At 39.2% G+C, this 13,017-nt stretch overlaps 1 protein-coding gene across 1 annotated transcript; it reads right to left on the bottom strand.

Moving 5' to 3' along the window:
* Positions 1 to 6,674: 6,674 nt before the first annotated feature.
* LOC131023278 (uncharacterized) lies at positions 6,675 to 8,867 on the bottom strand. Its single transcript, XM_057952824.1, has 3 exons — positions 8,703 to 8,867; positions 7,845 to 8,459; positions 6,675 to 7,595 (listed from the first exon to the last, which is right to left on the bottom strand). The coding sequence occupies exons 1-3, from the start codon at positions 8,865 to 8,867 to the stop codon at positions 6,675 to 6,677; spliced, it is 1,701 nt and encodes a 566-aa protein (XP_057808807.1).
* Between the last annotated feature and the right edge of the window lie 4,150 nt (positions 8,868 to 13,017).

Genomic DNA, 13,017 nt, shown 5'->3' with positions numbered 1-13,017 from the left:
GTTTACGCAGTTAATTAATATTTATTATTCATAGATACTATACATATAGATGCGGCTGAAAGATAATCTTTAATTCCCAGCAGACGAAATCATACATTGAATAAGAACCTAACTAAAATTTAATTCTCAACAGACGAAGTCATACATTAAATAAACATTAGAGATAATATCACCTTTCAGTAGTTACATTATTATTTTCTGACTCTAAATATCTGGTCAATATTTCTAAACATTCATTTTAGACTCTCTTTTCCTTCTTAAGTATTGACTCGTGAGTCGCGAGGGCTGAGCAGTGGCTCTCGTTGCAGTTTGTCAAGTACGTGTTGAGAGCTCAATGCAGTGTGCGAAACATCGAGTGAGTAACGAAATTTGAAGAGGGTGCAGTGGAATCTTCTAACAATTTAATTGTATATTAAAGCGGTGTTTTTTTCTCATCCCACTGAAAGGATGAGATTGGAAAAATCATACTCTTGATAATAAAAATATTTAATTATATCAATCTTGCAAATATATAAATACCTCCTAAAAGTCTTTCTTGGAAGAGATTTGACAAGCATGTTGAAGGACTTGGATTGTGGTGCCTCCTACATACTTAAGGAAACTAGTTATCCATTTGTGCGATGTACGGTGACCATCGAAATTAAACGACATTGTTAAATAAATAATCTAGATATTATGTATAATCAATATATAAACAAATGCAAAATATGTTTTAAAAATAAAATAATATAATTAACATCAATACTCAATAAAATTGTGAATATAAAAACGTAAATTTTTAACGTTGTATAAAGTGTAATATAGAGTATTTCAACTTCACGTTACCTAATTAATTCACATTAATTATCACTAATGATAATTATAGTTATTAAATGAATTTAAACCATTTGATAATGAAAATTAGCCTTACACTTTATTATAGAATATTCCGCGTTACCTAATACTCCCTCCGTCCCAATTAAGATGATACATTTTTTTTTCGGCACGGGATTTAAGGAGTTGTAGATTAGTGTTTTAAGTGTGTAATAATAAAGTGATAAAGTAGGAGATAGAATTTAATACGGGAGTAATTAATTAGTTGTAATTATGCAATTAAAAGAGTTAATATATAGAATTGTCCACTTTCATATTGTGAAATTAAAATTTAGCCTGTGAAATAAAAATATTAAAAAATGGCCAGTTTTTGAGCGAAAAGTCAGAAATACCCCTAACAATAAAATTTTAAAAAATAGACTCTCTCTCTCTCTCTCACGGTTTCCACTGTCATGACCTGGGTTAAATCCTAATTTTCATTTTCTCTCATTCTACTGCCTCCTTCACGAGTACTCTCTCTCTCTCATGAAATGCCTGTCTTTCTCATCCATTCTCTTTCTTTTCTCTCTCCACACTTCCATTTTTTGATGTATGATCGCAGATAGGGGTGAGCAGAAACCGAACCGACACTAAAAATCGAACCGAACCGAACTGGATTGGTGCGGTTTGGTCCCAATTCTATTGGTTCGATTTTGAAAAGTAAAACCGAAAATTTTCGATTTGGTGTCGGTTTCCATTTTTAGTTCGTTTTAAACCGAACCGAACAGATACATATTAATATTTTATTATATATAATTATTTTATAATATATAATTATTTTTCTAATTTTTTAACCTAAAACTAAAACCCTAATTCACAATTATAATATATAATTATTTATCATGTTCATGTTGTGGGGATTTGACATTTGAAATTTGTGTATTTTACATTATTTTACAATTTTTAATTGGTATTTTCGAAATTTTAACGATCGATTCAATTTTCGATTTTAAGTTTTTGGTTCGGTTTTGCACCGAACCGAACCGATGCTCACCCCTAATCGCAGAGATCAGAAAGAACTTTGGAAAGTCACATTCTTAAAGCAAATCTATGTATATAGTGACTTCTCAACATACGGACCAGAGAGCCTTCAACTACACGGTTATAATGGGAAATTTGGTGATTTGCGAAATCTTGGTTGACCAGTTCGGAGCCTATGTTGATATACTCGTCTTACAGATGTTCTCTCTCTCTCTCTCCCCTGCTTCTTTTGAGAGGTGTATTCAATTCAGATTTTAAAAGATTTTGACAGACTTTTTATAATCAGATTTTAAAAGATTTTGACAGACTTTTTATAATCTATGAATTCTGTAAATTTCATAGATTGTTTTAATTCTATATAGAGTTTTGCAGATTCTGTTAGACTATTTTATCTGTGTTTCCATAGACTTTATAAGTCTATAGATTGTTATAATAAAAAATGTCTATGAAAAAAAATATAATATAATAAATACAAATTGGTACGCAATCAACTGTATATGCAACATGCTTGTAAATAAAATCAGTTATCCAAACTCCCTAATTCATTTACATTTTCTAAAACATCAATAAAAAATGCAAACACAATGTATACCAAAAATGTGAATGTAATTAAAAAAATACATTAGAATCTTGCATAGTCAATGATTCTAATTATCCATATTTTCCTCATTAGTGTGTAAATTGTATTTAAATGTTTATGTAACTACTGCACATATGATTCTTTTTGTGGGAAAAGGGATGGATTTGGCCTCTAGATTTTCTTTTGAGTTTATGGAAACGCCCAATTGTTATTGTATGTTATGAGTATGCAAATCATATTCATTGATGAATACGCATGGTCTTAAGCCCCCACCAAGCCCAATTTTAAAGTTTTTTTCTGTACAAATTATTATGTGAAAGACACCATTTATTAACCAAATCGTTTGATAATATATTTTCGAGATAAAGTAAATTAATAGTCTCACAATATATTTTTTCTGTGTCTGCTTCTGCTCAGATCATGTGTATTCATCAAGAAAACGGGTCTTTCAATCAATATTTGAGAGAAAAAAACAGAAAAAAAATCGAGAGAAAAGGGAACGAAAATAGTTGAAATATATTTTCGATGAAAAGTAAATTAATAGTCTCACAATATATTTTTACCGTGTCTGCTTTTGCTCAGATCATGTGTATTCATCAAGAAAACGGGTCTTTCAATCAATATTTGAGAGGAAAAAACAAAAAAATCGAGAGAAAAGGGAACGAAAATAGTTGAAAATTTTGATATACTTGGTATTTCTTTCTTGTTCACGTTCGATGGAGACAGAGAGACAGAATATATCAAAATCTTTTGCGTAGAGGTGAGATTTCTAGAGGGGCTTTGTATTTATATTAGAGTATTAAGAATTCTATAAAGTCTATGATATATTAGAATCCTACAAATTTTCAATATCATAAGATTTAGATGGATATTTAAGATTCATAATTGAATACCAACAGATTTTTAAGGATTTTTTAAAATCTGAATTGAATACCTATGGAATTTTAAAATACAAAGAAATCTTTTAAAATCTGAATTGAATACACCCTCCTTAATTGCGCAGTGATTTGATACAATTTTTAACTTTTTATGAATCTGGGATTGGGATTTACTATGAATCCACTGTAACGTGAAGCTTTCATCTTTTACCAAGCACAAAAATATACTCCATATAGATATACCAGACTGGTTTGAGTACAATATTTAAAATTGTTGGCATAAATATCTTGTTGAATTCTCAACTTGTCTCGACGGCTTTGCTGCGCGATGTGGAGTTCAGGCCTATAGTTGTTCATATCCACCAACAATTTCACACTCTAATTAGGTCATAGTGATTACTGCTTGTACTTTAGTAATTCGATCAAGTAGTTATTGTTGTATAAAAAAAGTAATTATTGATATGAAGAAATGTAATGTTTTAAAAGTATTACCTTTATTTTACCGACAATTGTTATTTTTATTGTCCTAAGAAAAGTAATTATTGATAATGTAATGTTAAAAAATATTACTACATTTTTTCACGACAAAAACTTGTACTTTTAGTTATTTGGTCGAGTAATTATATATTGTTGTAAGAAAAAGTAATTTTTTATATGAAGAAATGTAATGTTTCAAAAGTATTAGTACATTTTTTCACGACAATTGTTATTTTTACTCACGAGAACTTGGACTTTAAGTTATTTGATCAAGTAATTAATTATTGTCGTAAAAAAAGTACACAAAATCTTGGGTATACCTGGGTGTACCGTACAACCGAGTTGACCCGTACCCAAAATGAGTATTATTTATATGGGTTAGGTTAAGATATGGGTTCAAATCAGGGTGCAGGTCAAAGTTTAAGTGAAGATATAACCCGGTTGTACGGTACACCCGGGTGTACCCAAGATCCCCTCAAAAAAGTTATTAATTAATTAAATTGGAATTTTATTAAAAGAAAAGAAAAACCTAGAAAAAACCCTTGAGAGCACAAGAGAGCAGACTAAGGGCCGAGCCTCATTAAAACCTCCTTAAGTAAAACCCAACAAGGGAAACCTTAAAGAGGAAAAAGAGTACTCGTCTAAAAGACCCAGCGTTCGTAAGCGGAGTTAGGATTATTTCAGAAGTTCCGGCCTCACCATCACCCCTAAATAATCCCGGCTCACAAGCGCAGAAAAAACAAACGACAACAAAAGCAGGAAAACAAAAATCAGCACCAAGAAGTGCAAAGCAAGACCAACAAAAAAAGGACGTAACCAAAGCCAAGCAAAAAACCAAGAAGGGAGCAAAAAACCAAGAAAAGTCCAGCCAACCCAAAAGCCCATCCTCTACTCGATCGGTGACGTCATCATAGAGAATAAGGTGAATACAAACACTGTCAATAAAAAACTGAAAAATATGCTCAGAAAAGAGCCGGATCCAACGCATCACCGACCAAAGCTCGTTGTCCGAAAAAAAACTCTTCCGCCGATGAACAGAGAAATCCTCCATCGCGGAGCAACCAACAGGGCAAAACCGAGTCAGCCTCAATCCCGAGCGCACCCGAAGACTGATAAAAAACTGAATGGTCACCCCAAACCACCACACCTCACGAGCACAAAGCAGACGCATACTCCCGAGCGGCGCCTTCCAAGTGCTCGAAGAAAGAGCCAAATGACCACTCCTTAAACCGCTGTAGGTGCGCCAACTATTGGAACGACAAAACACAGCAGCAAAAGTGCGTTCAGCTGAACAGCAGAAAAAAGAACTCAAATTCCAATCCCAAGAAATGGAGACTTCAAGGAGGCTAAAGCAGGAGGCGAAGAAGACCAGAGAAACACAGCCAAGAAGAGAATCATTATGCTCAGAAAAGAGCCGGAGCCAACGCATCACCGACCTAAGCTCATTGTCTGAATAAAGATCCCGCCGATGAAGAGAATCATCCATCGCCGGCCAACCAGCAGGGCAAACACGAGCCAGCCTCAATCCCGAGCGCACCCGAGGACTGATAAAAAACTGAGCAGTCGCCCCAAACCACCACATCCAGAACGAACACCTACTGAAGAGCAACGCATATAACGTGTTCGAAGAAAGTCTAGAGAAACGATTCCAGACAGAAGAAGAATTCAAGCCACGGCAAGCGCACCAACTGTTAGAGACCGAGTGCCAAGCTTGATCAAACCAAAAAGGGTCCAGCCAAAACCACCAATTCCAATCCAAAGGGATTGAAACATTAAGAAGGCTAATGCTTAATACGAAGATGACTATGAGTAGACATATCTCGACGAACCGCATCTTTAATAGCATCAATTTCGTAAGGCCACCATCCTTCCTCCCGGCTGTTATTAGCCATAATATCGGCAGCGCTGTTACCCTCGCGGAAGATATGAGAAACTTGCAACTGAAAATCATGAAGGAGACGAAGAACCTCGCGCCAAGCAGCAATATATTTCCAAGGAACATTACTGGAACAACAAGCAAGAATGTGAACAATATAAGTGGAATCCGTCTCCACCCAGAGATGTAACCAACCTCTTCGATGGGCAATTTGAATGGCATGAATAACAGCGAGGAGTTCCGCCTCAAACGCGTAGCCGATATTCCCTTTAACATGAAAGCAGCCACGAACCCAAGCCCATTTATCGCGAAAGACTCCGCCCGCAGAGATCTTACCGGGAGCCCCAAGAGCAGATCCATCAGTATTAACTTTTATCCAATGAGCGCCTAGCGGCCACCAATGAACATTAATAATATCCGGCGGAGGCGCGGTCCTAGAGGAGATACCAATAGCACGGATAATAGTGTAGTCAGTCCAATTATTATTGATATGTCCCATATGAGAAAAATTGGCCTCAATCTCAAGAAAAGCCACCCGAACAGTATGAAGAATTTGTTGCCCCCGCCATTCCATATCCTCAAAGATGCAGTTATTACGGGAGGTCCAAAGAGCCCAAAGGAGGGTTATGATACCAGCTTTCCAATAAGCACCGACTTGGGTGCTGAGCTTCCGATTCCACGAATCCACGAGCATACTATGAACATCCAGGAAGTTAAGCGCCTGCTCATACTGAAACCAAGTGAAGAACTCCTTCCAAACTTGCACCACCTTGTCACAGCTCCAAAGAATGTGATCAGCCGTTTCATAATGATTATAACAAAAGACACAAAAATTGGGCATGATCAAACCTTGGCGAATCAGCCTATCATAAGTAGGCAACCTATTATGAATAATCCGCCAGCAAATCAAGGAGCGACGCGTAGGAATATACCGCTCCCAAATCCACTTACCCCAACTCACTTTAGGATGTTTATTGCCAAGATATGAGAAGGCAAGCTTTGCAGTGATCTCCCCATGCAAGGCTGGCTTCTAAAATCTTGTGTCAGCGTCATCCCCAATAGGCGTGAGCAATATGTCGCAAACAATTTCCGGAAAATTGTTGACAAAATCTTGAGTAAAGTGCCATATGCCCTCAAAGAAGTAATCCGCAACAGACTGGGAGAAAAGTAAATAAGGGGGAGCACCGCACTTGGCAGCTATAGAGTAGCCCATCCAGTCATCAAGCCAGAAATTAGTGAGGTGACCAGAGCCAACATGATTATAAGTGTTATCAACAATGTCCTCAATCTCCTCACGAACACCAAGCCACACCGAAGAGGAGGCAGTACGAGTGCGGATTCGACTATGAGCCGTAAGATAACGCGTGTGCATCAAATCATAGCCAAAATCCACACCTTTAATAATCTTCCAAGCTAATTTCATAAGAAAACTTCTATTCGAAATACCAAAAGGACGAACTCCAAGCCCTCCTTCATCCCAAGAAGCGCTGACCCTATCCCAGCTGACAGTGCAGGTCGCCGCTTTTTGAATGTTGCCCGTCCATAGAAAATTACGACACTTTCTGTCCAACTCTTCAAGAAGCGCACGAGGCCAACGGTAAACCATTATAGAGTGAGTTAGCGAACTCTGTATGACAGACTTGATAAGGCAGAGACGACCAGCCATAGAAAGGTGAGCTCCTTTCCATCGAGAGAATTTATTAATGATGCGATCATGAATAGTTCTCAGATGATTGGCCCGAGCACGACCGAAAAAAATAGGCACCCCCAAATAGACAAACGGAAAGGTGCCCCGAGCGAACTGGAGAATCCCTCTGATGGCGCGCTGTTCATGAGCGGGAATTTTGTCCACGAAGTAGACACTAGATTTCTCCATGCTGCAAATCTGACCAGAAATATCCCCATAATAAGTCATAATTTTCTTAATAGTTTGAGCATTGGCAGTCGAAGCCTGACAAAAGAGTAAGATGTCATCCGCATATAATAAGTGAGTTGGAAAGGGCCGATTTAAAGCCATTCTCATAGGCGTGATGTGTCCAGACTCCACACAATTATAAAATAGTTTACTGAGCGCATCCTCGGCAATACCAAACAAGATAGGCGAGAGAGGGTCGCCTTGCCTGACTCCGCGCGAACAGGAAAACTAACCCCAAGTACGACCATTGCAAAGAATAGATATGCGAGCAGAGTTAAGAATCACCTCAATCCACTGGATAAACCATGCATTATAACCAAGAACCCGGAGCACATTAAGAAGGAAATCCCACCGAAGAGTATCAAAAGCCTTTGTAATATAAATCTTGCACGCTATGTTACGGCCACCATGCGAACGTTTCATGCAATTAACACCCTCGGAGCCCAACATAATACAATCATGAATTGACCGTCCTTTGATAAAACCAAACTGATTGGGAGTGACAGTATCAGCAGCAATCGCGCTCAAGCGAGTAGCCAAGACTTTGGAAATAATCTTGAAGAAGAAATTAGACATAACAATAGGTCTAAGATCTTTAACAGTGGAGATCGTATCCTTCTTCGGAATGAGAACCAAGGTGTTAGCATTACAACCTGAAGGAAGATAGCACTTCTCAAAGAAAGCACGCACCGCTTTAAGCACATCCTTTTTCACAACAGCCCAGCAAACCTGAAAGAACTTTCCAGAGAAACCATCCGGACCGGGCGAGCTTAGCGCATCCATATCAAAAACGGCAGCCGTAATCTCCTCATCCTCAGGAATACGACATAAAACTCTATTATGAATGTCCGTAACAACCGGGTCAAGAATAGCCTCCACATCAACAATGTCACTCACGGACTAATTTTGAGCAGTAAAAAGCGTGGTGAAAAATTGCACCACATGATCTGCAATAAGAGCTTCATCGTGAACCAAAGCTCCCTCAATCCTAAGGCTTTCAATATTGTGATGACGCCGTTTATAGCGGAGCATCGTGTGAAAGAAAGAAGTATTTCTATCACCATCTTGCAACCACTTCACACGACTTTTCTGTTGGAGCAAGCTGGATTTTTTGGTGAGAGTAACGTTGATTTTAGCTTGCACCTGCACCTCCCTGTTGAACAGGTCATCCGTGTAACCTTCGACCGAAATATGTTGCTGAATGTCTATAAGCTCCTGTTGATACTCAGCCAACATGACCTCCACTTTACGGAACGTGACCTTATTCCAAGTTTTCAGCACATATTTGAGGCGCTTGAGCTTGGCCATGACCGTGTAAATAGGACAAGAGATACTGCAATCTTGTTCCCAAGAACCACGGACAACATCTAAAAAATCGGGTTGTAAAACCCACATGTGTAGGAACCTGAAGGAATGCTGCCGTTGCGCCTGAAGTTTCTGGCATTTCAAAAGAAGGGGAGAGTGATCCGAAGTAACTCTAGGAAGAGCATGAGTATGAACAGAGTCTGTTAGGTCCGGGGGGTCTCGAATAGGTGTATGGGGGGGGAATACACCTATAGGCTATTTTTGACTATCTACCAACCTCAATCAGAGGGATCTCAGTCAGAGATAGAAAAGAAACTTTGCATGCAAACCAGACACCTGTTTAACCGAAATAGTTTTGACCAACAGGGTTGACGACTGATACTGAAAGCTCTTCAGTAAAGAGTTATCAGTTAAGTCACTAGAACTTAACTGATCCACGTAAGGGCTTCAGTCGTGTTTGCAACGATAGAGATGATATCTCTCTTTCTTACTATCAGAGGATAGTTCAGTCAGATTGATATCACACGCAGCGGAAATTAAACTTAGTTTCGAATAGCCTCAGTGGAGCAGATAGTTGGATTAGGGTTTCTCTTTGCTGTTAGTCAGTGTTCAGTTTTATCAATTGAAATAGCACAGTTATGAATGTAAAACTGAAAGCTGTAAATAACACAGAGACTTTTACGTGGTTCGGAAAAACTCTTTCCTACATCCACGGCTGGTTGATCAGACCAACAATCCACTCCGCAAGTGCTTGCCTGGTGCACTGCAAACCGTAAACTGAAGATAAACTCTCTTCAGCACCTACACACCTCGCGTAGGGTTTCCCCACCTACACACCTCGTATAGGATTTCAGCACCTACACAACTCGCGTAGGATTTCCCTGCTAAGCACACCTCGTGCTCAGATTTCCCTTTCAGAGTTCAGAGTACCTTCCTGAACTCCGAGTCACTCAAACACTCTTATGGGGGAGAGGTTTAAACGAGTGCCAACTATACTTACAAAGAACAAGTTCTTTGAAGCAAGTTTGACCTTTGGCTTCTGGGTACACAAAATATATGCCTAGGGTCTAAGAGAATGTATGTAATCAGCAGTGACTGATTTTGGCTTTGGAATTCTCTTCTTCGATTCAAGCTTTGAGCGGTTAAGCTTTAGGCTGAGTAGCTATTTCGGCAGAGCTTCAGCTTATGTCGTTGAATCGGTGAAGATTGAAGTGATCCTCGAGCGCTATTTGTAGGAGAACTCTTGAATAGATCCGTTGGCGTAAATCGTCCTCAAGATTTCTTCCGTTGGAGAGCAATTCGAATTTGGGTTGAGGCTTCAATCTTCGAGGTTCCTTGTCTGTGTGGAAACGGCTCTCTTTGAAGGACAGGAGATGTGACATCTCTGAAAAGTAGCCACCAGATAGGAATGACCTCTGCAGAGATAAGATATTGAGATATCTCTGCATTTAATGCGGCTGTACTTTGAGCGTACGTGGCTTCCTCTGAACGTTGGAAGATCAGTCCTAGGAGGAATGTTCAACTGATACTTGACTTTAGTATCAGTCTATGGCGCGCATTAAATAATCAGTCTTCAACTGATTCTTCAACTGGCACTTCAGTTGGTAACTCCAGTCTTCAGTCTTCAGTCTTCATTCTTCAGTATTCAGTCTTCAGTCTTCGACACCGCAACTAAACTAGAAACGAACTCTAACACTTGAGTTCAAAACGATTCTAGTCTATTACATTTAAGTCCTATGAATTTTGGTATCATCAAAACAAGGGTTATGATATTCCACAAGGTTCCCAACAATTTCCCCCTTTTTGATGATGCCAAAACCACACAGCAGTTCTAGACAATAAAAAGACTGAGCTCTCAGTACAAGTTCTAGACAAGGAGTGAAAACAGTTCCCCCTTAACAACAGAACCTAAACAACTTGTACTTAGAGCAAGAACGAAAACAGTTCTAAACACAGAACTTAAAAGAAGACAGAAAAACCATAAATCAGAGCCTGGACAAAGAGTCATTGTCTTCAGGGTGAGATCAATAAGAAGTTCATTTCATTAAAAAGACTGATAAGCCATCAGTCGAGGTACAGAGCAAGACTTACATTGGAGTAACAAGAAAAACAAGAAAACATCATGGATAAACCATGGACTCCAGCAGTCTGCTTGGCTGCGCCTTGAACTTGTTGATCTTCATCTTCTGTCTTCGTGTCTTCATGTTCCTAAGCTTGTTCCACTCTCACTTGTGTTCCGTTGAATTGAGGTCTCTTCCTCTTGGCGTATCTTCCTCATGATCATCGGATGAAGGATGATCATGTTGCTTAACCTTACTTACGTCCATTAGATTGTTCTTCTTTCCCCCTTTTTGGCAACATAAAAAAGAAGGATGAACAAAAGAAGGAATCACACAACATGCGAAGGTAAGTTCGCATGAGGAAGATATTGGGGTTATGGAGATGCAGAAGGCGAAGGCTTAGAAGGAGGTTAGGAAGAAGAAAGAAATGACGAGGAAGAAAAGAAGAGAAGCAGAGGTTTTGAGAGATGAGGGGTTGTCAAAACAGAGGAGATTGTGAGGGTCTCCCTGTTGACATAGCGCCGGTTGACAATGAGTTCCAGCTCATTGTTGTTGCTCCGCATCGGTTCTCCACAAAGAGCAAGAAGCTTTTTGGTGAAGACGATGAAGTCTGTCCTTTTTCAGACAGGTACTACAAACCAATACACCGGGCATGAGGATGGAAGACACTCGCTTCGCTGGATACAAGTGAGGGTAGAGCAAACTTTGACGTCGGAGAGACGTTGTGATCCAGTGAAAGGGTCCGGTGTAGACCAAGACTATGAGCGTCATTCTTCCACTCCATGACTTTGCAGTCATAGATTTCTCCTTTAGTCGGAACAATTTTTCTCTGCAACTTTTGAAAAAATTGAAACTTTTTCTCACAGTGAAGGCTGTGGAGAGTTGTTAGTTGATGCAGAAGAATCGTGAAGACAGCATGGTGTATAAATAGACAAGATGTGAACCATGAAGAAGATGAAAAGGTTTTTCGAAAACTGTGCCTAAAATGCAATTGAAGAAAAATTTTCGCGTCCGCCGTCACTGCGAGGGACTGTGAAAGGCATCATTACATATGTCATGTCAATGAGCGTTCAAGAAATTTTATTGCAGAGGCAAAAAGGTTGGAAGGATTTTTGGCAAAAAGATCAGGACAAGTTCAATCAAAATAGATTTTCTCTTTAAAAAAAAACTTGTCCTTTTCGGATATTCCATTTTCCAACAATTCCAACAATTCCAACAATCAGTTAAAGTTTTTGAAAGAAACTGATCAGTTAGAGAAAAGATTTTGAACTAAACACTTAAAGCTCTAAACTGAAATAACTGATTTTTGAAAAGGTAAGCATTTAAAATACTTACTGATCAACTGAACATAGTAGTCAGTTGATACCACGTGATCCTGGTTGAATCATCAGGATGACTTCTTCTTCAGATGAGCATTCGGACTTCATTGCTTTCCACGTCGGCGATCGTAGAAGCAGCAGTTGGTTGACCACCAGTCAGCATGACTGTTTGAGAAAATCTTCAAACACAGCATCACTCTTCAGGGTTGATGAGGCCGATCTTTGCACATAGATCATTAAACCTCTCTTCTGGAAGAGCCTTGGTCAGCAGGTCCGCTCTCTGAATAGCAGTGGGAATCCATTCCACTGAGATATTCTTCTTTTCGACATGATCACGAATGAAGTGATGTCGAATCTCGATATGTTTGACTCTGGTGTGATGAACTGGATTCTGGGAGATTGCAATAGCACTGGAGCTGTCGCAATAGATAGGAACTTCCTTTTCCTCGATCCCATAGTCCTTTAGTTGATGGACTAACCACAGGATTTGTGAGCAGCAGCTTCCGGCAGCAACATATTCAGCTTCAGTTGTAGAGGTGGCGACTGAAGTCTGCTTCTTTGAAAACCAAGAGATGAGCTTGTTGCCTAGGAATTGACATGTTCCGGAGGTTGATTTGCGATCAAGCTTGCATCCACCGAAGTCGGAGTCTGAAAATCCGGTGAGCTTGATGTCGTCGTCTGCTGGGTACCACAATCCTAAATTGGGTGTGCCCTTGAGATATCTCAGAATCCGCTTAGCTGCATCCAAATGAGCTTCCTTAGGATCTGATTGAT

Source organism: Salvia miltiorrhiza, chromosome 4, assembly GCF_028751815.1.
Source record: "Salvia miltiorrhiza cultivar Shanhuang (shh) chromosome 4, IMPLAD_Smil_shh, whole genome shotgun sequence".
In the NCBI taxonomy this organism is placed as follows: Eukaryota; Viridiplantae; Streptophyta; class Magnoliopsida; order Lamiales; family Lamiaceae; genus Salvia; species Salvia miltiorrhiza.
This window is presented reverse-complemented; position numbering and strand designations above follow the sequence as displayed.

What these genes read in the sequence shown, in the direction of transcription:
- LOC131023278 (XM_057952824.1), bottom strand. Translation starts at nt 8,867, where the DNA reads ATGGCCAAGCTCAAGCGCCTCAAATATGTGCTGAAAACTTGGAATAAG. An exon ending in TGTTCAACAGGGAGGTGCAG is followed by an intron (nt 8,460 to 8,702) that starts GTGCAAGCTAAA and finishes GCTCAAAATTAG; the next exon opens with TCCGTGAGTGACATTGTTGA. An exon ending in GGTTTATCCAGTGGATTGAG is followed by an intron (nt 7,596 to 7,844) that starts GTGATTCTTAAC and finishes CTCTTTTGTCAG; the next exon opens with GCTTCGACTGCCAATGCTCA.